Source organism: Papilio polytes, unplaced genomic scaffold (genome assembly GCF_000836215.1).
Source record: "Papilio polytes unplaced genomic scaffold, Ppol_1.0 DF823510.1, whole genome shotgun sequence".
NCBI lineage: Eukaryota > Metazoa > Arthropoda > Insecta > Lepidoptera > Papilionidae > Papilio > Papilio polytes.
This window is the reverse complement of record NW_013525694.1, coordinates 401,078-428,727: the sequence shown is the minus strand read 5'-3', so window position 1 is coordinate 428,727 and position 27,650 is coordinate 401,078. Positions and strand designations below refer to the sequence as shown.

The window sequence follows — 27,650 nt, the reverse complement described above, 5'->3', positions numbered from 1 at the left end:
TGAATAGGGACATCTATGAGAGAAGTTTTCGCATACGTGGTCGAAGGACTACATTTTTTCAGCTCATTACTCTTGGCCTTACGAGCGTCATTACCGAATGCAGATATTTCTAGAACTGAGTGTCCCTTTTTACATTTCGTACAATCACATAAACACACGGAAGAATTATTTATTTGTTTACTTTTGACCTTTGGATGTACTTTTTTTATTATAAGTTGGTAAACTAGCAAGCGGCCACATAAAACCGCCGAATTGGCGAAGCGACTGCTACCCATAGACAGCCGCAATTGCAGATGCGTTGCCTACACTGAATCGACGGAGGAGAAGCCGCACATAAAGAGGATATTTCTTGCTAGGCGTATCCTTCACTGTCAAATCCATTTTTCCTTCCTATCCTTTTCCCTTAAGAAAAGGCTGGTAAGGAAAAGGGACTAAAAGTAGTCCTCCGGCAGCACATTCATCAGACGAAACGCGTAATTAAAGAATACTTACTAGAAACTCGTTTGCCGTTCTTTCGCCACTGAATATTGGGTATGGGGTCTCCGCGGGCGGCGCAGTAGAAGGCGGCGATTCCGTTTACTCGTACTTGCAGGTTCTGTGGTCGAATCGTTAATTCGGGTGGATCTAAACACACAAAAACGTTACGAATTAGTAACGGATTACGGATATTCTTCATTACATTTGCACAATAATAAATTGTGAACATTTTCTTTAAGAAGTATAAAATGATAAACATCAAAAGGAAAATAATAAAAATAAATCTTGAAAGACAAGCTATAGTTGATTTGTAGTGTCCAGTATAAAAGAAGACATTTCTAGAGTAACAGTTATTCTATAAGATTTATTTAGAACTATTAATAACTGTTCCTGGTAAAATAATTCAATATGTTAAACGACATGTAATGTATTAAAATATTAAAGGTAAACAATCATCATAGTACGATTAGTTAATTTTTAATTTAAGCAGACGAATTTTCACTAACAATCTAGAACAAAGTGTCTCTGAAGAGTGCCGGTAGAACATTGGACGGGTGCCGCAGGGAACGTTTGATTTCTGAACTAGAAAATGAAATCCCATTTACTTCTCTGTACGATCCGTGGCCGTCCCTTGGGAAGAGAATCCAGCGATCGATATGACATTAATAAACGAACGGGGCCAACATATTTTCGGAGATTGCCACATAGGAATTAAAATATTCATGGAGCGGACACTGCGGAGGTTGAAGCTCGGATTAGAGATATCCAAAAAAAAGGTGGGATCCGCTTTGACCGCGGTATAAGCCAGCAAGCGTAAAACGATTCATATCAACCTGGGCGTCACACGTGGGACCATACAAATTATCCTCAAAACCCCGGAACGTAAATAAAAGTAATCTCTTCGAATGCGACAACTTAATGTGCTTTCGATATACAATTGCTTATCAGATACCGATGTTTTCATTATCAAACACAAATTTTTGTTTTTAAATCAACGTCGCTCGGTGACATAAAAAACCGAATTCGCGTGACGGATTATGTTTATTTCTCGACGGACTTGGATGTGAATGGTCACGTTTTATATGTGCGCGGGATTGAAACGGTCGCGAGGACGTGCCGACGTACGCATACAAATAAAAAAAGGCGGCCATTTTTTACGCCGTTCGCGCCAACTAAGCTGGATTAAATTAAGCGCGGCCTAGACGCCACCATGTACGAAAATTAAATTGCTTTCGTCGAGCGATTTAGCGCCTCCTCGTCATTTCAATATGTGGAAAGATTTATCAAGACATTTTGCGCTTCTCACGCCACGGGTGGAAGAGTTTTCTTTACACATTTAATTTACTAAAGTCATTAGAATTAATTATCAGAGTTTTCTTCTAGTGAATTATATTAATTAAGGTATTGTTTTATTAATACAAGGATATACCTTCTAAAATCAATACCTATTATAATATTTTAATCTCAATAGCAATGCAGTATCGATGAAATGTTTTCATAGAAATTCTCTGACAAGCAAATAGCACGGACAACAAATACTGCACCAATTCAATTCAGTAAATTAACCGGTCGGACAATTTTAATACTCTAACAGAACTAAATCCACAGAGAGAGCGGTCCGCTTGCCGATGTAATGGTCGGACTAAAAATTGTCGGTGGTGTTTTATGGTTGAATCGACGACCAATAAAACTGTCTACCCGACGAAATCACAGCGCAACAAAGGGAAATATTGCTATCAATTATTGCCGAATATTTATTATTCCAGGGGATCAAAATGCTGAATTTGCGTCTCGTCGTGTCACATTTTCGTAGTCAGCAAAGGGGAATTGCAATTCCAGTTGCAATTAAATAACGTGACAACAGAAATTTAGTATTCGATAAAATGAGAAGGCGTTAAAATGAATAATTCTTTATGCATAAAAAGGTTTTATAACTATAAGATCGGAGGTTGGAACTTTATTGCTGGACACTACAAAATACAATAGAAAATAAAACGACAAAAATAATATGACAGCTCGATCAAAACTCCAACAATCCCTGTAATAGAGGAATACAGTTAGAAATACAAAACTTACGTGTCAGATAACGTATAAATAATATTGATGAATCATTCACAACTGGTATTCCAGATATTGTCTCTTCTGTAAATACTTCTGAACCTTCCGGCATTTCTGGAATACCCGGATTTAACGGAATATCCGGACTTTGTGGAATAACTGGGTTTTGTGGAATATCTGGGTTTTGTGGAATATCTGGACTTTGTGAAATATCTGGAGTTTCCGGAATTTCTGGTAATTCTGCAATTTCTGGAATCTCCGATATATATGGAATTTCTTGAACTTCTGGTATCTCTAGTATCTCTGGAGGCGGCTCGGTTTCTTCTGTTTCGATTTCTGTTTCGTCTGTCCGAGAATAATTACATACAGATTGCTTACGGTTGTCGTATTTTTTGTGTTTACGTAACAATTTAAACTTAATTTGGATACAGCATTAATCATTTAATAAGTAACAATACGAAATTAATGTTAAATATAAATATGACTACTCTTAAAGTTAATAATTTTAATGGTACAAAAAGGATGTGGTACTAATTCTTTTGTAAAATTTCTCCGAAGGAGAAACTAGAGCGTTAATTACAAAATACATCATTATTATATTATGAAATGTACAAACAAAATATCATACATCGTAATTCAATAGTGAAAGGTACATTCATCAGTATTAAAACGAGCAATCAGATATAAAATGACAAAGCACCCGTTAAGATTTACTCTGTTATATTCGCAAAGCGTTTATTACGTTCCACTTTGTGCCTGCTACAATGAGATTCGCGCCGAGAATAAGGGCTTATAAATCATCGGTATTGTTAATATCAAGGGAAAAAAATATCGATATGCTCACGGTATCGATGCAATAAATAAACATCCCGCCGACATCGATTATTGAAAGATTTATATCTCGGTTCTGTCAGGCGTATACACTTACACCATTATTCACATGGAGAGTTCCATTGTGAGCGAAGACGCGATAAAAATGGATAATAGGAATATGGATGAGTAACTTGCCGCTACGGAGTTGATAATAAAGCAATTGGCTTCTTTTGTGTAGGCAGACGTGAATACAGTTATTACAACTAACCATTGTATAATATTAATTGTGTTTTAATTATGTTTGGGATAATATGTACGCTTTGTAACTCAATATTCTTTATGAATATTGTGACAGAAATAAATAACGAAATGAAAATTGAGAATACAATATTCTGCAAACACAAACTTGATAACTATTAAAATATTACACATAGGATCCTTTTAAATAAACAGTCTATATAACAATAACGATGATTTATAGTTAAAGTGTAAAGAAATAGAAAAATATTGGATAACACAGTAGAAGTAACAAAATTTAACAATTCAACATTTAAATATCCTGTCATGAATGTCCTAATGAAAAGTTATTTGTCGAAAAAATAAACAAACGATTCACAATCACCACAAAACAATGCGATCCGATTCAAAAGAAATCTTGCGAAAAACGGATTGTGGAAAACAGTTATTGGAAACTGTGAAACTGAAAAGACAATAAAACCGTGTCTGCATGAATCGAACGTGTTGTAAATCAAAGCGGATAAGTTGTGACCTTTAAATGCTTTGTTAATGAAACGAAATTGCTGGCAGAATTACGAGAACGTGTATGGAAATTAAAAATTCTAATATTTTTTATTATTACAGAAAAATATTTATAAATATAGATTATCTTCATATAATGAAATACAATTCGTTGAAAACAACATTTAAAAATAATAAAAGAAGAGACAGAACAGGTTAGAATATAAAAGGAAACTATCTTTCTTGCAATTTTTATCAAGTAATTTGTCTAAGACATAAAAATAATAAGACCAAGAAGCTTTTTATGTATTATTTGCAGCATGTTTCTCGCTTATCACGATGCTTTTATTCAAGGATCAGTATATCATCTTACGATAAGGCAGCAATTTCACAAAGTCTAGATACGCGGAGGAGTAGGCGTTGGCGATATTTTACGTCAGAACACCGTTCCATACGTAAATAAATCGCTATTCTATCGCCCTTGGGAATTTATCGAGCGTTCCGTGGTTAATAGCCCGCATTAATATGAATCGCGTACGCTCTCTGCACTGTAATGTGTGCTCGTTTTTTTTTGGGAAATAAAAATAATTATGGCCTTTATAGCTTCAAATGGGAAATTTAACGGCTCGAAGCTTAGCATTATCACTTTTCAATGTGTTCTAGAAATAAATGGACATACATTTTTTAAACCGTTAACAAAATACAAAAGAATTGTAAGATCTCCTTAGAATAATGACGAACCTATTCTAAAGTCTAATATCTTAATAGACTAATTATTTTCAGCGTTTACTTCACTGTGATATGTTAATGTAAATACATAACCTGCATCATAAAGGCAACAACAAGTCAGATAAAATGAGACTACATTTTTCACACATCCCATCCATTGGGCCATAAATCTGAAGCGACGTATGAAACTAATAGAGCCTTCCTCCGGGACCATTAAACACAAGCTATGGACTTCATTCCAGTCAATTTCCTGTTATAATCGACACGACAACAAGCTCTTTAAATTGTTTAGCCCAAACAAATTAAATTCCCAATATTTCACTATATTTCAAAAGTATACTAAAAGCATTTTTATATGTAGTTAAAAATAAATTCTAAGGCTTGATTTTCGGAATTTCATTTTCAAATCCGGATTTTGTTGCTCTCGGTAGGCCCTGTGTGTAGGTTTACTCAAGTGTAAGTAACTGTAGTGCAGCTATAAATTGATGATGGAATCCGAGAAAACGTATACATTTGAATTCTATGAGGCCAGCAAATCTGCGGATGAGTCCATGGATGTCTCAAAGCTTTTAAACGATCCGCTGTTCGTTTGCGCCCATCTCCTTAAAAAAAAACATTAAACTGATACGAAGTTTGGTAAAACTATTGAGTGCAAAATACAACCTCTTTGGCTGACAAGCAGTACGAATACAGCCAAAGAATACTGGCCACCGAGACGTTTGCGTTTTACTTATGAAAAAAGATGAAAAAACGTGAGAAGGAAATGACGCATAATACAAGAAAGATCTAATCACGGGATGGATTTACAATTATTGCAAATATGTAAATAAGTTTTGAAATAAAGTTTATTTTGGTTCGAAGAAATGTTTTTCTCTTGTATCTTGGCCTGCCGCGCTGTCGGTAACAAGTTAAACAAAAATATAACCATATTTACGGAAAATTACGGTAGCATAGTAATAATACAAAAAGCTCGAGTATCCATTAAAGTAATCAATAAAATTCTTTATAAACTTAACATTTTCATTGAAAATAAAAATGTTTTAAAGCATAGTGCACTGAGATGGAGGCATTAAAATATTTTACAACAGTACGTAAAACTTAAAGCCGGCTAACAATGTATGCATATAGTGAAATAATGATGAGATATTTTTAGTATAAAAGAACTTTCTTTAGTACATTATAATAAACATCTTTAGTATACCTGTCAGACTAGAATACTGTGCTAACATTTTTTTGTATTAGACACTTTAATTGGTCTGAATGTTTGCTTTAATTGTTTTGCATTTTATTAAAACATGTTCTCATAAAATGTTGAATATAAAATATCAAGATTTTTGACAAAAATGTAAAAAAAACTCTACAAACAAAACGTTTACAGAATTCTACTATTTCAGCTTTATTTTGCATCTTATATTTTAACAATTTATCAAGAGAACAAATTTTAATATAAATTACATTTTTTAACATGCAAAGCTGTTTTTATTATTTAAAAAGATATACTGTAAATTAAAAAAAATATTTATAAATTTGTCTCATCTGCATTAATGAACTAATGTACATATTCAGCTAATAAATCATAAATCAGTGCTTTATCATATCAATCAAAACTATCAAATTAAATGTACCTTTCAACATTATGTTATGAAAAAAAATAACACTTAAAACTAAAACATACATAGATTACAACAAAGCGAACCAACGATGGATAAAAATAATCAATATTACCTAGTAAATAAATAAAAGATTCTAGAAGCAACTTCAAAACGTCACCACGTTATTCCAGTATGTTAGGAAAAGATAAATATAAAAATGTATGTAACTCGTACATACAATAAAAGAGTAAAGTCACGGAACACGTTGTATACGACGTCCTTCGCAACACAAACGACTGTTCATCATTGGGACATACGGTTATAACGTTTAGCGCACAAAGTCTCAATTTTTACTACTGAATAATAATTGTATATCGTAAAAGATTTAGAAATAAAACTATTTTAACGGAGACATTATGTAATGACAAAATATGTACAGAAACAGACTATAAAAAAGTGATGACGTCGACAATGTGTTCTAATTTTGAATTATTTAATTTCTTCTTCTTTTCTAATGGCTTGTCTCTTGTAACGTGTAAAAACTCCTTGAACAATAATTGCTCTATCAAACATTAATTTATCGACTCTTTTATATGTCGGAGTAAAGAGCAGCTTGCAGAATTTAATTCCGAAAGATCATATACACGGTAACCTATCCTCCATAGTGGATGTTATGTCGGATGAAATAACAATCGCGTAATATCAGAAACACAGTCCTTCAATCTTTTGTGAAAATTACACAACACGATCTAACCGGATTGCAAATATTTACAGAGACTAACCAATTGACTTTATACGGGCGCACAACCAAAAGCGCATCTTTCCACCATTTTATGACAACTGTCATCTGTAATTCGATCGTCGCCTTGACATCTATCAACTCATTCGGGGTTGTCCGCTTAAAAACTCAAATTACAATACCAGTTCAAAACAATTTCAAATATTGTCAGCATTCAAAATTATTATTTGACAGTAACATTAATCGTTCAAAGATTAACAACAATCATTCGTACCGTTACATATATTGAACATATGATGTTTATGATTTTATATCTTTTAGTGATAAAGCGCAACTGTAAAGTTATGTTTTCTGCATTAAATCCTTACCTTACATTGTGTTTAATTTGATTTTTGAAATTAAGATAGTAAATTTAGTGATACCTTCCTTTTGTGCATGCATGAACAATGCTATTTAATTTCAAGCGACAAAAAGCTTAGCAAACGTTGTGCTCGTGTGTCACGCGCGGTGTAAGCTGGCTGTATCCCCCGTGCGGGCTCTATAAGTGTATCCGAGGATGGAGTGCCCGTGACAAGATTTTCTGCTTATCATAAACAATATTACCTCAAAAGTTATATATTCACAACACACGCTCTGCATACGTAAAGTTATTCGTAAAATGTTATATTTCCGCAGTTGGTAAATAGTTTTATTGCATCTACATTGCAAAAAAGACTAGAATGTATATTTCCTTCAGTATTTTTTATAGTTTTACTTATATTCACTTAAAAGCGAACATCAATAATACAAAGAAAAATAAACCATAATTGTAGAATGTATATTTTTCTACGGATCGAAACAGTCCGGATATATGTGAAAATAAAAAGCACGATTAATTCCAATTGAGGGAAATTTTTTAACATTACAGCTTTGGGAAACGTTGACCTAAAATAACGAGTAAGAATACGAGGTTACTTGTAATCCGAGCGGTCAATAAAGGGGCGCGATGGAAAATAGACCTTGACGGGGAAGGGATAAAAAATATTTTGCTTTATTTGACAAAAAGTTATCATTTCGGCTGATGTATATTTTCGGTAGATCCGACGTTGATAGGGACGGGGGAGCGTGGGTTGATTTTCACCAATTACTGGAGGCGACTCCCCTTAGAGTTTTCCGGCGCGATGGGGATATTATCATGCATATTGCATGAGACAATAAGGTGTCAAAGTTGGGCGGCTGCGGAAAAACGAGACGCTTCTGTTTGGCTATACATCTCCGTAAAAAAATATCCTAAAAATATTTACGCCAAAAGTATTTGCTTTGAGCTTTTACAATATTATTGCCGGCCTTATTTATTTTACTAAAATTGTGACATTTAGGTACCTAAGAGGTTAATAAGTACGTTAAAAGTCTGCTAGATTTATAATGATAACTATTAAATCCAATTTCAAAAAGAAAAACATAATCATACTACGCGATAAAAAAGCGGTTCTCAATCTAGATTTCTAGTAAAAAAACCCCTAGTACTTAACTGAGGAGAGTCTGTCCTACTTATTTGCAGTCTGTTTACATAGCGCAATAAACAACTGTACCCTCTTTAATGTTTTATAGGAGGTATACTTAACCGATGAGTACATTACGTAGCTCTCTCACCACCTGATGCCTTCAAGGTGTTTACTCCGCTCGGAGGCGGCGGGAATCTAATTACACGCCGCCCGGGGAGCGATGCAGGAAGCCGACGTCATAAATCATCCTTCATCATTTTACTTCTATCTAAATTAACTTTTTTTTCTCTTAATATAACTCTGTAACCAACTCCTTACGTTTTATAGTCTGTACCCTGAGTTCCGCTGCTGGAACAAACGAGCAAAACCGTAGTATTACCTATATATTTTCAACAAAAATAATAGGGATTTCAACATGTTCCTGGAACAGATACCGACGGTTACTTCAGTTTACAATCGTATCTTAACATAACTAAAACAAATCCAATTACTTATAACTTCATACCATAAAGATCTAACATGCATTGGAATTCCAAACCGTTTTTCACAATAAATTATTCTAAAACTATACGATCAGTTGTAATTCGTGCTCTGGCGTTCGAAAGCGCTTTTTATTTTAATTTTTCGCTTCACTTTTATCGCAGGATTCGATGTTTATATTAGCGCAACAAGCCCGCGCAGCGTTGCCGGCGCTTTGTTGTGGTAATTTCATTAGACGTGGCCGCCAACTGCTGAATATTAATTGGCGTTGACTTTATTTCGCGCCCTTTTGCTCTATGATGTCATAGGCCTGACATTATTTGGACGAAAGAATTTAAAAAATACTGACGGATCTTCTGAGCACCACATTCTGTGATTCTTATTTTAGAAGGCTGAAGGACCCTAAGTCGTATTGGTTTGGAAATGCCGCCGAGGATAGACCGTTTTATTTGCTGTTCTTTAAACTCTGCAAAGGAATCCTGGATCTGGACCTCAGACCAATCCTGTAAAATTTTCCACGCATTCATTTTATATACTTCTAAAAAATGTCTTTGATAACGAATCTTTACTCTAATTATTTGATTTTGTTTTTAAACTTATATTTAAGTCATTTTTACGCAAACTTATGCAGATGAATCCTCAATAATATAATTTTTAAAAGGTTTATTTAAACAAAAATCAATTTTAAGGTAAAATTTATATTACAACCGTTGAATGTTAAATTGAAAAAGTAAACGATGAAATACAACGGGGCTTTATTACACGGACGCTTATTCAATTTGCGATAGATATTTCCAGTAAGCGGAATATACAGGAAGGAGCCGCCTTGAATGCTAACAGTGAACGTCGGCCAATATCAACGTTTGCCTTCAATCAACAATAAAAAGTGTCTGGGATGAAAGAACAAGCGTAACATTCGAATCACGCACACTTTTAATTCGAGTAAGTAAATTAAAATGCGGCCGGTCGGCGGGCGCGTTTGAATACAAATGGTTTATTGAGGCTCGGGCCATTTTCAATTTAGGTCCGGGACGCTTCTAACTCATTAGAGTACCGAAGGTAACGTTACGAAGTTATTTAGAGGTTCTTCCTTTTTTATTTACCGACGCGATAGGATGTTGCTGCTAATCCGATTATGATTCGAAAACATTTTAAATTTCGATCATTAACTTTTTTACAGATTTAAATAATACAAAACGGTTTGTACTCTTTGCTTTAATCCATCAGCAATATTTTCTACCAAAGATACCACAAAAGTATTAGTTTTGATCACATTTTCATTGATGTTGCTTTGAAATATTCAATTAAGTACAAATGTCATAAAATGTCGACACATTACTGTAACAGATATTTAGCAAACAAAGCAATCGATATTTATTAAACAAACAGCAAGCAAACAGAATATATTTCAGACATAGTAAACAAACCAAGTGTTATGCAGTTAGTTTATTTGAATAGCCCAGTGACCGCGCTAGTAATTATTGTACCACTTTCAAAGTAAATAAGCGATAACAAACGGCGTATAATAAGCGTGTCTGCGAATAAAATTATAGTTTTAGCAGTCACTTATCTAGATTGAACTTAGTACGTCGAGCTTAACTACTGACATATGGGGTTAAGTTTTGGCACACAATATACCTACGTTTAATCGTTGCATTTAATTACGACGAGCAAGCAAAATCTATATCTATACAATATTGTTAAGAGAAAAAATTGTTACTTTTGTTTGTATTGAAATAACTCCAAAACTACTGGGCTGATTTTAAAAATTCTTTCACCATTAGAAAGGTAATTCATCTGTGAGTAACATGGGCTAAATTTTTAATTTTTGCGAACATAATCGCGAGACACAGTAAGTATTACAAAAAATTCAAATAGTAAATTTTTGCTTTTTAAAACGATTTGAACTGCTATTAAATGTAATTAAACATTCAGAGTTAAGTTATAAAGTAAAGTAAGCCTTTAAGTCAATGCTGTGAACAAGTCAATAAAATAAACATCAAACGGATGTCGTCTAATTAAATTAAATAAAGAGCCGGTCCGAATGAGAAATAAACGTCGCCCTCTAAGCCCATAGAGCCGGGAGGGCGTAATGAAACAATATCATGCGCAATCAGAGCAAAATACAGCGGAAACTGACAAGCAATAACCTACAGAATAAATTAGGCAAGTAAATTATCTTAGGGTTTTAATTCGGCTGCGACCCGGCCCGGGAGCACCCGTTTATCAGAGGCAACAGGACTGATATTAAACCGGGCGTTCATTCCGAAAAATTACCGCGTCCTGAACGAAAATTACCTGTAGAATAATTCTTAATGTACCCTTCGTCTTGATAGCGGGAATAGTCGCAATCCGACCTGGTACAAATTGTTAATTCGAAATTTTATCATCGTGCCGAGAGAAAATCGTTCCTTTACTTCTTTTATCTACGTAGTCTCTGTTTTTCATTTTTCACTATCACAATTAACTCTATGTCTATAAACATAATCTAGATATCTATACTCTATACTATTATAATAAAGCGTAAACACACACTTCTTTGTAGCGTAGGATGTCAGCAAGTACAGCATATTTTTTAATAATTCAGTCTTTAATGAAAAGCCCTACACTTAATACTCGTTTTAGGCTATATATTTTCACGTTACTAAGCGTAGTGGGTAAATGACTTTAAAAAAATCCTTCATGTGGGAAAAGGACCATAATCTACAAGCTGCCAACATTAAGGAAACAAGGTTATTATGGTAACGGTAATTTTGACATTTGACAAATGCAAAATGTAATAGAGGTTTCATAATTCGTAAGGATGAAGCCTCACAGGAACAGCCAGTTACTTAAATTTAGAGCAGTAAATAGTTTAAGAAGTATGATTCAACGTTAATTTCATATAACATAAATTGCGGCAAGTTTCTGCGATGCTTTGTAGATATGGGAGCAATTCCGAGCTCGAGTAACGAGTGCCGTCTAAAATTCTCGCCAAGTCTAAGATACAAGCTGAAACCTGGAATAAGTATATTTTACAGCTTAACTTTTAACGGAATGCGATAAAACTAAAGCGATGTTAAGTAGGGGTCTGAAGTTAACACCTCTTAAGCAAGGTAATAAAAAAGTAATTAGTATGATGACAAACTGTTTCTTCATTGCTAAATATTACGTAGTTTCATCGAAGAGTTACGTTTATTTCGTTAACACATAATTTACACTTATGAATTAAAAAATACAAAGTGACAAGGTCTGTCACCTAAGCTACAGAACTCTTGGGAAGGACCCTACGAGATTTTGCAGCGGGTTATAGTATTAAAAAGTCACCGCGTGGAAAACCAAAGGTAGTTCACTTTAACCGCTTGACGACGTATTCAGGGAGCCATGACGCTGAAGAAAACTGAAGTTCAGTGAAGGGAAGATCTCTGCAGTACTTGCAGACGTTTCGGGATGAAATGCCTCTAGGAGGGGAACAGTGTTACGTAGAATGTTCTTTGATAATAAGCAGGGTGAATCGGTACTTACTAAACTAGCGCGTACCATCCTTCGACCACATCTTCACCTTGTTCTAGGTGGGATAGTGGTCAAGCGCTGGTTTTTGCAATTTAAAAAAAAAAGCTTTTTAATTTATGACAGATTTTATGATTTTTGATACTATTTGATTGTTATATAGAATATGTGGCTATGGTTATGTTGGTTTGTGAAGTCAGAACTTGAAATAATAAATATGATAAGAAGTTATCAAATCGTTTCAATGCTCAGAGTTATTATTGTCTTTAGAGAAAAGTTAAAAAAGTAATTTAGTAGAAACGTTTACCTAAATTTCCGTATACGAAAACAGCTAACATTTCGAATGCTAAAACATTTCGTATGAACCAATAGGATAGTATGCTTTCCTAATAGGATGTGTATTCTGGGATACAAGTAAAAAGGAGGGAATATAGGAACAAGAAAATGGTTTGTAAACACTCGTACGAGTACGAGATTTATTATTACTTAGGTACTTTTATTGCTACAGCATAATATAAGTAATAGGTCAAACGAAAGTAACATTTTCATTCCAAATACCATTAGAAACATATTTTAAAAACATTTTACTGTTTGTTTAGTTTATACACGAGAGTTTTCCCTGGATTTTACAGTTTTAAAAACTAAATTAATTAAAGGAGCTATATGTTTTAACAACATTGCGAGCTAAGCAAAACTGTTGAGTTAAAAAGTATTTTTAAAGTTACGTAACAAGTTTCAGGAAAAATGATATAAAACGTTAACTGTGCTTGTTATCGTATCTCACATAGGGCGTTGTCTGAGAATGAGGAAACTCAAAGGAATCACGAGGATTACGTCGCAAGCGCGGGCTTTCCCAAACTGACTTAGCGAAACAAACGACGCGCTAGATGTCGCTGCCGGCAAGGGATTTAGACATCGTCGTCACTTACAAACTTTGCCCATTTATTTTTTGCTTTTCCTGGAATATATTCTATGAACTTTTATTGCACGTGTGCTCAAAACTGTTTAAAATATCTCTCCGTAACTACCTGTTCCAAAAAATTGTGTGTTTCGCGTTATTATATTATTGTAGATGACACTTTTCCATACCTATTAGTACTTATTTCGCTAAACCTAATGTTCCACTTGTCTATACTACTGTCTTTATGTGTATAGTGTATTGAATTTTAACTGGCGCGGACAAACGCGCGGTAAGGCTCTAGTCAGTATTCCTTCTATATTTACAGAACTAGTTTTCTAAAAGTTTCGTAAGAGAGAGTACTAATAGTGTTGAATATCGTCCTAAAAGTTTTAGAGCCACTTTGCATGCCGCGTGAGCTGCCTTTGTTTTCTTTTATGGCCACCTTTGTTCACGTTCCAATAACATCTGGGGCTACACTTATACCGTATAGTGTTGGGACTTAAAATAAACAGAAAAAAATGTATCGATAAAATGACATCCTAAACGATTAAAACGTGGTATATTCTAAATAATGATGCTACTAACTATTAACGCAAAATTTTACTAAAATAAATTTTCTGGCAGATACGTGCAACACCTTCAGTTGTATTCACATTACTAGCTTTTTTCCGCGGCTCTGTCCGCAATTAAAAAAAACAAAACCAAGTTATATGTTCTTCCAGACTAACCTCTACATCTATAACAAATTTCATCGAAATCCGTTCAGTAGTTACAATAATTCGTTGTCCTCAAAATACGGAAATCAGTTTATTTAAAACTGACATTCATAAACTGTCAAAAACATTTCTGACACACTAACCTAAACTTACAACACTACAAACGGCCTATAAAAATGCAAAAATAAATGAAACCAGTAAAACCCGCGCGGACCCTTTAATGAAGTAGGTAGATGTATTAAATTTACGCCTCGACGGTTTTCTTTACAGCCTTTCCTACCGTATTCCTTACTTATATTCTCAGTTTCAATTCCAGATATATTTGAAGTTGGAAAATAAAACATACGTAGTCGCTCCACTGTCCAAAAATCGATCTAGCATTATACTAGCTATTATCGGCGACTTCGACAGCGTGAAATCAAAAAAAATATAGCCTATCTCACTGACAGATAAATGACCTTTCCAATGATCAAAGAATCTTTAAAATCGGCCCAGTAGTTATTTCAATACATACAAAAATACAAATCTTTCCTCTTTATACTATTAGTATAGAAATATAGAAGACTAAATAAACATTAGCGATAGCAAATATTTGATGTAGCGTAGAAAAAATATTAGTTATATAAATAATATTAATTAAATACAAAATTATTTAAAAACATAATATCTTGAATACAAAATTATTTAAAAACATAATAATTATATGTGAAAGAAAGAAAGAAATTAATGCACATACGTTACTAAAATAACACTGTAATATTTAATTACTCTCCACAATGAATTGTTGTCTTTTAATTAAGACTGAGTAATACTAGCTATCGCCGCGACTCCGTCCGCGAGGTAATAATAAAATGATCACTAGATGTAGAGCATAGTCTGAAAGAGCAAATAGGCTAAGTAACCAAATGTGAAAGAACAGAACAGTTCAGCCCTTTGCATTCTAACAAACATTCATCCAAACACACAAACTTTAGAATTTACAATTCTTTAGAAATTACAACAATACAAGTGAAAAATAGTTCACTAATGCTGGGTTGCTGAAGTTTCCAATTATTTTATGGCTAGCTAGCGTGGAATTAAACAAGAAGTAAGTAGTCTATGTGTTCTTTCAGTCTGTCCTCTACATCTATAGATTTTAAAAAGGAAATTGACGGAGCCGCGTACTACTCGAAATCAATAGAATATTTACGTCATCATAATGTATTGAAAATAGAAAGAACGAGCGAAAAGAGTGGAATGGAAATTTTGACAAAGATTGCATTTGTACGTTGAATACGCTCTCGTTCGACTGGGACCTTATAAACAAGAACAGGCGAGCTGTCATTTCGCATAGCGACAGTTTTACAACGAATGTTGCTAGAAACTTCACATTCTTTGCGGAATACACTAGGGGACACCTTATTCGTATTACGTTGACATTTCAATATGAACTTACGATAAATTTTTAACGCGAAATAATCATTCGTATAGAAAATATAAAATGAAAAATTTATGTTTCATGAAGTTATGTAATCAATATAAAGAGAAAACTGATATTTTCAATTTTGTTGAAAACATGTTAACTACAAAAAAAAAATGATTAAAACGAGTATCTATTTAAGTATAAAAAAATATATATTTAGGTCATAGGCGATGGTGATAATTTTTTTTTTAATAGTATAAGGTAATCGAGCAGCGGATTGCCTAATGCTATTTGATCCAAAACCCATGGACTTCTGCAACGCCAGAGACCCCGCACATTCCGTCATATTTTATAAATTTCAATGAAAATAACATCAAATACAAAATTCAAAACAATAATGCATCATATTAAATTTTATTATTCATGAGATTTCTATAGAAAATTTATATTCAATCTAATTAACGTTCTTGATATTGAAACATTTAAATCAAATACAGCAAATCTTTATTAAATTTCGAAACAATCTGACACCAAAAAGCCAACCAAACCAATTTTGGTCTTTGAATGTGAGAAACGGTAAGCCGAGAGAGACCATTTCGTGGGTCCGAATAACTGCCGTGTTCGCGATAAAAGCAATTTAAATTAGGACGTAAAACACGTCAAGGGATTGCCAATGAAGAATGAAACGAAGAAAGACTTCGTAAAAAGTCCACCAAGACAGTCTCTTTTATGATTCAAAAGGATGCTTAGAGATTTTAAAATATAAAAGAATGGTTGAACAACTGTTTCACTTTGTTTCAAATAGAACTATACAATTTAAATATCTTGTTTCTTTGTAGAAATAAGTTAAGAGGGCTTTGTCAATGACAATTGTTTTGTCACCCTTTTTTGTTTGATAAACTTAAACCCTATTTTATTAAGAGTTACAATCGCTATTAATAAAAGTTAATTAAAATTTAAGCTTCACTAGTGAGTTTACTAAGAAAATCAATGATAAATGTCTCCCTTAGTAATCAATTAACAAGTCTAAGGGCCTGTTCCACCAAATTGTTGATTGCCTGATAACAATTCAACGTGTAAAAAATGTGATGAAAATATTAGATTCTGTTTCCTTATCTGACAGTGCCGTCATTTTTAAGCTATCTCAGCCTTTATCAGCAGCCCCTCTATCGGTCCTAAATCGGGCAAACAGATAATTCTAATTTACAGCAAGTCTTAGAACTTTAAAATCGACTTGACAAAGAGGTCCCAATAAACTAGACGCCTAAACAAAAGAGACGATCAATTAAACGAATACCAGTTAAAAGAAATACGTCCTTTGGCAAACTTTCACGTCCCCTTGACAAGTAAACATTGAAGGCCGATCGTAAGGACAGTTGCGAGAAAACACCTTTTTAATCAGCGATACACACGGAAAGGAATGCTGGAAAGCATAAAGTTTTATTAAAAAAAACGCCAATAGGAAAGTGGCTTGCAAACATTTAAGTGTTCACTGTGTCTAATAAAACTGACTACATCTTAAAAGCAGAAGTAATCAAAATTTATTTAGAACTTTACAAATACATGGGATTTCCTGAGGATTATTTCAATCTTATTAGTTGTTATTTCTTTACAATCTGAAGTAATAAAAAACTTTCAACGTCTACTTACAGCCTGTACTAAATTAGCAAAAGGCGAGGGTAACTACGACCGGCCATAAAAACGGTTGTTTGTCGTTCAGTTCATCTAAATTATCGGCAATGTGTATCGAGGGCACTTCACACTAATGAATGGTAATGAACGACAGGTCCTCGACGGGCGACGAATAAACGCTCGATCGGAAATTTGTAATTCATTACCCGCTTTGATCTTTTCTTCGGCCTCGTTCAACAAATTACTTAGAAGGTGTTAAAACGAACAACTAAGAGCGATTTCGATCTTGTTTCTTACAAAGTTTACAGGAGAATTAGGATCGATGATTGCTTTAGTTTGTACTATATTAAACACAAATAATACTATTGGAATTAAGATTTTAAATCAAATTGTTACAACAAATTGCCAAAAAAAAAAAGAATTCAACTTGATTAATTCATCACAGAAGCTTGAAATATAAAAACATCAGCTAAAATCAAACAAAGCAAATGAGAAAACTTGGACGCTTTAGGATGTTAGCTGTCTGCGATTACGTTTAAATTGCATTACATTATAATGCGTTCTCATTGCTGATTTTGTTGAAGAATATTGATGTTGAAAAACAAATGTCATAATATAGACCATCAATTATTGAATTTGTATTTTGGGTCTAAATTAATATTGTTGTGGACCAATGTATCTAATAACATATAACACATTTTACTTGTGTTTAAACATTCCAGATAAAGTCAATTATGCTCTCATTTCTTATCGTAAAAAAGATGGCAATTAAAAAAAATGCTTAAAATTACATTTTTCAACAATTTCACGAACGAGGCAGAAAGTGGAATGAGATGGCTTTTAATTAATAGCGAAGTAATATCCAAAGTAATTATTTTGAACGGTCTAAGTCGTTGTCTCGACTGTGGAGTGTCTACGCCAACGTCCCCGTCGTATTTGAACACACAATAAAATCTTAATGAAGTGACATTCGCGGCTTCGAGGGTGCGCCGAGCAAATTGTTTTTTATGAGTCACTTATGGTGCTGATGACGATGTTAATTGAACTTTCCACGGAGACGACGCCGAGTGTTTATCTTATACAGCGGGCTAATGTTATGTATACAGGTGAACAAAGATTATTATTCAAATTTTCATTAAAGCCATCCAATTACTGAATATTTGCCCTAAAATTTTTGGCTAAAACTTGACTATCTAAGTCATAAACGCAAGTTATACATGGTCTATAATGAAATTAACTGGTGTTTTTTGGTGAGCAAGGTTTCTGTAATATTCTGGAGTTACGGAAATCGTAGTCCCAGCAAATACGATTATTATTAAAATTTACTCACTATTTTGCAATCTTTATAAAATAATTAGGATTTAAATATAAAAGTACGAAGGCCGACCGTTATTAACAAGTCGTAGAATTAGTAGAAAATTACATTAATCAACTAAAATTATTTATTTACTGTTGGTTTTATTGTAAAATACACATTTAATCATCAAAAATATCAAAAAATAGACTATGCTTAATTCTAGATGTACATTACATCCTATATTGTCACAAACTTTGATCTGTTAACTTCACCATCACGAGAATGTAACTTCTTGCTGTAGTTATGCAAATAGCGTCCAACTATCGCCACTGACCTGACCAATTTGCATTAATTTATTTGTTCACTTTAATTAACACTTTAGATACAATTTCCATCTACTAAAGTTGCATATTTTACAGGATAGGAAGGGAACGTGTGACGGTGTGGAGACGCATAGGAAGGGGAAACATTCTCTTATGTGCGTCTTCTCCTCCGTCGCTTAAGGGTAGGCATCACTATTGCGAATGTCTATAGGCAGCGGTCGCTTTGCCAGTTTGACGGATTCAGATGGCCGATTGCTCGTTTGCCACCTTATGGTATAAATAAACATTATAATAGTGATTCCAGTATGAACACAATAAATAAGATTTATGATCAATCAATAAGTTTACTTCCCAATGCATTCCATTTTATTACATATTCACTGCCTGAATGTTGACTGCTACCTCAAAGTTTGATTACTAGAGGAATCCTTTAGTGTTTGTATGAGAAATTTACAATATCTTTACTAACATTAACGGGGTAAATCTTTTAAGACAGTCAAAAGTAAGAGAGAAAACGTTTTTATATTGAAGTAAACATAGTTTTTATATAATCATAACCTAAAAGAATCGAAAAGTGACATCGTTGTAGCGGGCGGTTGTTGCAGACAAAGGGTAACGCTCAACTATCCAATTTAATTAAACTCAAAGTAAGGAGGCCGCGCGCCGCAGATTCTTCCAAACACTACGCTTCCGCTGAAATTGAATTATTATATAAAAATTACTTAAACGCTTTAAATTCAAACTCCACCGAAAACAACAACAATTTGTTTCTTATTGTCGTAGAAAATCTTAAACTTCATTTATGTTTCATATGTTCTTTAATTGGAACTAATGTAAACAAAGATTTAATTAATTAAGGAAGTTCATTTTTGATAAGTCTCCGTCGATCCCATTTCGAGAATTAGTTTACCTTTAATTTAGCTAAGCGCGAGCCCGACAATGGAAGAGAAATAAAAGCAACAAACGTATAAAGCCACCCGCTCGCTTCAAATTAAATCTAAAATCTATACAGCGCTTTATGAAGCCAGAGTTTGTGCTGAGAGACTTTTTAATCCCTAGTCAAGAGCGATGGGAGTTTCGTGTAAGAGGAAATACAAAATGCCTCGGCGAATTTTATGAACAGTTGTAAAACAGGTTTTTGCCAAGTTAAAATGTTACCCTGGAGATTGTAGGTAGATTGTAGGTGGAAATAGTTACTTTTTTTAAACGTAGTTAACAGTCCTTTGAAATTAAGTTACCTTATTCTCATATACAAGTAACTTAAATTTCAGTCTTTAATTATATAGCGAATATAACCACTTTGATCACTTAAAAATCTTTAATATTATAAATGTGAAAATTTAGATGGATGGATGTTTGAGTTTACAGACTAAATAGCTGCAAGGATCTCGATGAAAGATCCCAATTTAGTTTATTTTAATCTGCGTGGAAAATCGCATGCGAATTTTAGTTGAATTATACTCGTATGATCACTCCCGAATAAGGGGTCCACACGAATTATAAAAATAATACTCCTTCAAGAAAATCATGATGCGCGATTACTCTCGCGATACTTACACGAAATCGTATTTTTAAACGCCATGATGAAATTCCAACAAACATCCAATACAAAATATGACTCGTCGTATTTCAACTCAATAAAAGCTATCTCGGAAATGGAGTAATAGTCCATATTATCTGTCTGAAATATTGCCATAGAGACGGCGCGGGCGTTGCGGTCGTGTGGGGCCGCGGAGTTCACTACTACATTTGTCAGTATGATATCAGAAAGGCGACCGTGTATTCGCTCCCTTCCACTAATGGCGCATCAACCAAAAGATGCAGTACTTTGCATTTTTATACAAAACATTTGACTATTAATGCATGAAACTTTTTTATCGAAGTTACAGTTTACATGAAGTTCTAAAATTTACATGTTTAAATTTTAATTCATAGTCTACTTACTGATCTCTGACTATTATCAATTGAATATCTATATATAGCGTCAAAGAGTATTCTTATATTCAAAAGGATTGACTAGAAAGGATATATAATTTTGGACAATTATTAAAGTTATATGTTATGAAAAAGAAAAAGTTTTACATCGACAGAGATATCAGAGAAAAATAAGCAATTTCATATGTTAAATAACATCAATATAGACATTCCGCGAGCGAGGGGAAACAATATCGAACGCGTATCGAAAACGAAGATGGAATGATCTCCATAATCGAGTGCGATACAGGATGTTTGGAAGCAAGCGAATTTATGTTGGCAATTTATGCGTCGCCTCGCCCTCGCTTGCTTTTTTATCGCAGCTAATTTGGGCACCGACCGTGTGAATTAAAGCCTTTTATCGCGGCGTTTACATTGAAAAATTTCGGTCTAATGCACGCTCGAACTCAAACCGTTTACGTGTTGATACATAACTTGTTGAATTTCATTGTTAGATCGCTATACTTTAACCACAAGTTGTAATAGACTCACCATTTTCCTCATTACCCTACTCCCGTACAATCGGCGTTACAGGTTTTTGTCCTCCTCATAACTCTATCATACCTCATCTCAGTCATCACTCCCTTCTTGATCATGTCACCTTTAACGCAATCCATCCATCTCTTTCTAAGTCTACCTTTACCGGTGTACCTCCACACTCATAACTCCTATTAAATAGTATGTCGATTAATTTTATTTGTCGATGTTTTACCATCAATAAGTCGTGCTTGTAACATCGAATACGTAAACATGTACTTTAAACCAAAAAGAGCAATAAACAAAGATAATTACAGTAACAAAATTCGAACGGTTTTCTATCAACTTCGGCGATTAACAGGCATATAAAAGCGTATAGACAAAGTTAAAGGCAATGCTATGAAACGAAGAAACGTTCGAGTGCTTACAGACAGACACGCACCAACGCCGCAGACAAGTCGGGAATTCCGTTTCAATTATACGAGTTCCGACTTAGTGAATTTAAATAGGGAAATGGGAGTGCAGGGAGATGTGCCCGCTTAATCCGCGTTTTCTTTCACGACAATAATCCGATCTGTAGACATTTCGATATCACACGAATTAGAATGAATTCTTTGTAAATGTAATGAAATTTATGTAAAATATTTCGATTTACATACAAACATTTACGTATTAAAAACCTATATTGTACTTAATTAAGCTTGTAGTATAATAACTTTCATATACCGTGGAAAACACAACAATGTTCTTTAACTATAATGAAGGCTCTGCGATGTGCTCTTTCTAGAATAAACGATTAAATTCATAATACAATCTATTTTATTACGGATAAAATATTTAATGGTTATACCCGTGGCGTCACAGAGAGCGTACGAAAAATAAATAAAAAAAAGTCTTTAATTAATGAGTCTAGACAAAAATGTGATATTTTATACTTAGTAGCGTTTAAAGGAGCAATTATTAAACAATTTAATCTTAGATATTATCGTTTTATTTAGCATGAGAACGATTCATCAACATTTTAAAAAACATATAGTATTGTTTTGAAAAATTGTTATAATTAACGCATTTTACCTGAAGTATTTAGTCCACTTTGGTAAGAAAAAATAATAAAAATACAACATAATTTACATTTTAATTAAAAAATGCAAGAGACCAAAAGAAGCATTTATTGAGTACAGTCAAAGACCTTTAGTATTTACCTAACAATCTTATCTTACTAATTTTACTAATATTATAAATGCGAATGTCTAGATGGATGTTTGTTAGAGTTTGTAGCCTAAACGGCTGTACGTACGCTTTACGGTACGATGAGATTTGGCATAGACGTAGATGTTAGTCTGGAAGTACACATAGGCTACCACTTTTGTTTTTTTTAATTCCACGCGGACGGAGTCGCTGGCGAAATCTACTTGAGTAATACAATTGTAACCCTAGCAGTTTTCAAGATATGACATAAACTGGTATAAAACTGAACAATTATTTACAGCAAAAACATTTAAATAGTTAAACAATGATATTAATAAACAAATTAAAACAAGCATAAACCAAAGTGACAAAGTAATTTTCCGTTCGGGGAAGCAATGTTTCCGTTGTCCGGAGCGTTCGTACAGCTGTAATTCAAAGTGTGGCTATGCCCAGGATAATATCCTTTATCCGAGGAAACTCGACAACCGCAAGCAAACCTTATTACGTGGCATATTAGAAATTTATGCAATTCTTCGTGTAAACCAAATTAAGATTAACGGAAACTCGAGAATTCTTGTTAACTGTTGCGAAAGCAATTAATTACTCACAAGTATTTTCGTATTGTAATGAATTCTACAATTGTTTTATACATTTTTTTATCGTATTGTTACTGCATTAAAAAATCAGAATCATTACCATCACTGTTACCTCTTCAATATTAAATTCATGATACAATTTGTCGAAGGTAATAAAAAAAAGTTACCTAATGTGCGCATTTTCAAGTGACTAACAAAGTGTTTTTTAATTTGCTCAAATCAAAATCTAATTTAAAACATGCATCAAATTCAAATAATTTAATTCAGCAACATTTCGTTAATATTAAGGGAGAACCGCTAAAATATAAGCCCTGATATAACGAGCTCCATAAGTCAAAGTAAATACGAATGGGTAATGGCTTCCCTAATTTGCATTTTATAAGTACACCGACCGAGCTTTAAATAAATCAAAGCTGTAGCATTTCGAATTCTTCCAACTACCTACATAACAAGAACACTTCGTAACTTAAACGTGTATTTCAAAATTTAATTATATTGCAATATTTTATTGTTTTATTTTATATAGAGGCTAAGATATTCACTATATCTATCTATATACTGTGATAGATAGAAACAAGATTTTAATGTAAATTCATGTCTTAAGTTTAAAAAACAATAAAGAAATAAAGCTACACCCGCTCCCCAGGTTCTTGACTAAAAATATGTTAGGGGAACGAAAGGGCGGCAAAAAAGAAAACTATGTGTATCTCGTTAAATACAGTTTACATTCCAAAAACACATATATGAGGAAATGAATATTTTGAATCTAAAAAATCTACAGTTTTGACAATAAAAAGCTAATATATTTCGCTTTATCTTAGAAGTATAAAATCGTAGTTTCAGACATAGTCTTAAAAGGGGTGCCAAGGGGCTCAAAGTTGTCCGCCAGCGTTTCTGAGAGATTAAATTACGATATTCGAGGAACGTTCGTTACAAAGAAAGTGCGCTTATTTAGACATTTAATAGTGTTTATATTAAATTTCAGTTTAGTAGTATTATCTAATGAAACATCAACAAAATTATAGAAAGGAACAGTTGAAGGGACTTCTATTATAATAAGAAACATCTTTTTTATTTCATTATCACATTTTTATAATTTAAATTACATCTTAAGGTGTTTTAATTTTTTTTTACATTATTAGCAAATCTGAAGCCAGGGTTCTTTGAGTAGTCATTAACCTAATAATTAAAATAGGACCGTTGCAAAATGGCTAAAGCTACGAGATGGCCCTCAGGAATTGGATATAGGCAAAAGAGCAACACGGCCGCCAGTTCAACACATCTATTATCGCTGTTACCGTAATTAAGGTGATTCAAACCACTGAGGCCGACCTCCTATTGTACTAAAAGGTACTCGTAATTTTTCTTTAAAAGTACAGACGAAATATTATCTGTATGTTTTTTCTAATGGAAAATTTTAAAGTTTTTAAAACCTCAACAAGTTTTAGACGTAAAACAATCACTAAACAAAATAAATCCTTAACTAAACAAAGTTTGATTGTGCATTCTTGCCGTTTCTAACTTCACTCGAGATTTCTATTGCAATCAAGAGGCTAGTATGACTAGGTCAAACAATTTATACGGGCTGCCGGTTACGAAAAGATTATTAAGCTTGCTGAAGCAACATTTATCTACTCACTGCTTCAGGGCTAGCAATTTTACTAACTCAAGCGAATAGCGGACTTCTTTACGAGATTAACTTTGTCAGGTAAAACTCTTTAGTTGAGACAATGTAAGCTTATTGTGTTAGCCTTTTAAACTTCTTTGCAGTTATAAAATTATTAAAGAGATGGAATTAAAAACAAAACATTATTTGTGATGCGACAGCAAAATACGGATTTACTCAAAAATAAAATCGAGAACCACTAGTTTTGGCTATAAATCATTCAATGCATCAACCTCTTTGCTTTCTGTCTATACTAATATTATAAAGTGGAAAGATTTTTTATTTTTGTACGTATATTGGATACGTACATACGTATATTGGAATATCTTAAAAAACTACTGGGCTGATTTTAAAAAAAATATGTCACCGTAAGAAAGGTAATTTATTTGTGAGTAACAAAGGCCATTCATTAATTTCACGCGGGTAAAGTCGCTAGCAACAGCTAGGTTATCATATGTAAAAATTCAACACTAGACTTGCTGGAACTTTTGCTATCAGACATAATTTAAAGACAGCGTTCCCTTAGAAGGTAACCGTGACCATAGAAATTTAGGCTACTGAAATTCCCAAAATCACATCTTTAAGAAAAAAATGTTGCATCAACAGAACTAGAAAACTCGATCATCGTAATCGCCCCTACCTTTATTACAAACATTCCTCGTCGGCTATCGGCCAGGTAAAAAGTTTTACAGATTAAACGATGTGACCTAATGAAGATAAAAGGTTGTCTAATGGGGTGCGGTGTCGCAAAAGAAAACTGTAAACTGAGTAACAGCCGCACTAATTGGAGGCACGGTGCTGTTCTTTGCCAGATTTATTACTTAATTATTCACATTTATGCCTTAGTCGAGTATTATTTTCCCACTAGCTTTGCGCATGATATATGTACATGAAAATTTATTCCGTTTAAATTAATATAATTCAATGTCTGTCTTATAACTACATTTAGTGTAGACAATCTTAAGAAATATTGTAGTTAATTGAAAATTAAAATTAATAACAAGATATCGTATTATGCACTAGCAGAGGACATTTAAATTGGCAATACAATATTAAATTTCATCGCAAAAGACAAAGGTCTCTATTGTTAATAGATCAATCAAGTTAATGCTGTCTTAAACTCTCAAAGGAGTAATGATACCAAATTGAAATCGATACTAAGATTGCTTGCTTACTAACATCAAATCGAACAATTTACTAACAACTCAATGGATTGGCGTATTTATATTAATACGTAAAGTGAAAACTTTGTACCTTAATTAAAAAAGTAATAATTTTAAACTCCACAAATGGGCAACCACTATTTTTATTAATAACATCGATTTGTTCTTTAAAATTGTAACCAGGCTCAAACATTTCATAACCAGGATAAACTATTAAATTTCAATCCGTGCATATAGTGGAATATTAATTAGTTCTGGCGGCGATTACACGGAATTAATTGGGTAATCCAATATGAATTTAACGATGGGTCCACCCGTGGAAACTGATTCCGTATTACGCAACATTCAAAATGGTCTTCGGAATTGCGATTGTCTTTGTTGCATCCATGTTACTGAATTTGCTATAATAATTATATTACGCTTGATTTACTTCTCTATCATTAAATAGAAATGGAAAAATAAGGGAAGGTATTTGATGGTGGAGGAGACGCTTACAACTCCCCTTGAGTTATCCTCTCTATGTGCGTTTCCCACTCTATCGATTAAGGTTAGGCAACTCATCTGCAACTGCGGATATCTATGGGTGGCGATCGCTTCGCCGTTTTGGCGAATTCAGATGATCGACAGATCGTGTGCCATCTTATCATTTGTAAGGCTCTCACAAGTTTTACACAATAATGTTTAGAAGTATGAATGAAAACATTCAGTAGTATAAACAGAAAACCACAGTTTCGGTTTCTTATTTGAAGTAAATAATATAATATTTTTCTGTTTTCTCAAGCGAATAACTCGATTTAATATCCAATGAGTTATAATATGATAGAGTAAAGTGTGGAGCGACGCGGGCTCGTTTAATATTAATGCAAACGTAGTGGCAAGACCACCTGACGTTATGTTTTTAGCTCGTTCCTATTTTAACACACAAACTACGTTTGAGCCGTGTACCCAAGTGCCGCCCCTCTCCGCATAATTACAGCAACTGCTTTACGTGTTTCTAAGTGCGAACGATGATTAAGCTGACTTACTTGATAAATATGTTGGTATTTATTAACATTATATTACTTTTAGTTACGTATAGAAGAATGTCTGAAATGTGGGGTAACATGAATGGATAATACATATATGAGTATATCAGAAGCTTGAGAATAGCGCCAGTGGTAGAAGAATTTAGGAGTAAAAGTTAGCATTATATGGGCGTCTTACAAGGATGAATCGTATATAACAAGTAGGACGTTAGTTTGCGTGAGAGGTACACCGGTAGATGTGATATGATCAAGAAGGGAGTGATGACTGAGATGACGGATGATAGAGTTATTTGGAGGACAAAAACCCAGCGCGCCGACCCTACGGGAGTAGGAAGAGATAGGGGAGATGTCGAATACAGTGGGGAACGTCATGACCAGTTTTACTAACAGATATTGATGATGGCTGTAGAAATACCTTTGTCATATTCCAAAGTTTTTAATTATAATAGCAAGAAAAAGCTTTTATCTCATCCATTTACTTTATGTAGGTCTTTTAGAATACTCATTTAAATTATCTAGTACATATAAATTTCTGAGGATAAAAAGGAAATTCAGAATCTTCCGCAAAGTCCATCATAAAATCTAAACGTTGAATAGAGCCTTTGTTCTCTCTCAAAGAGTAATTTAAATCTAGAAAAATTAAAGTTATAAACCTAACTGGCGCACTGAGTATCCATTATTAACTTAAACA

The 27,650-nt window shown here is 33.6% G+C and overlaps 1 protein-coding gene across 2 annotated transcripts in view; it reads right to left on the bottom strand.

The window, feature by feature from the left end:
- LOC106104610 (tyrosine-protein phosphatase Lar) overlaps positions 1-27,650 on the bottom strand; it is a 279,987-nt gene that overhangs the window by 60,714 nt on the left and 191,623 nt on the right. For both annotated transcript variants that reach the window (XM_013284703.1, XM_013284704.1), the window contains exon 4: positions 493-624. In XM_013284703.1, coding sequence (XP_013140157.1) covers positions 493-624 — 132 coding nt within the window. The remainder of the gene's footprint in view (positions 1-492; positions 625-27,650) is intronic.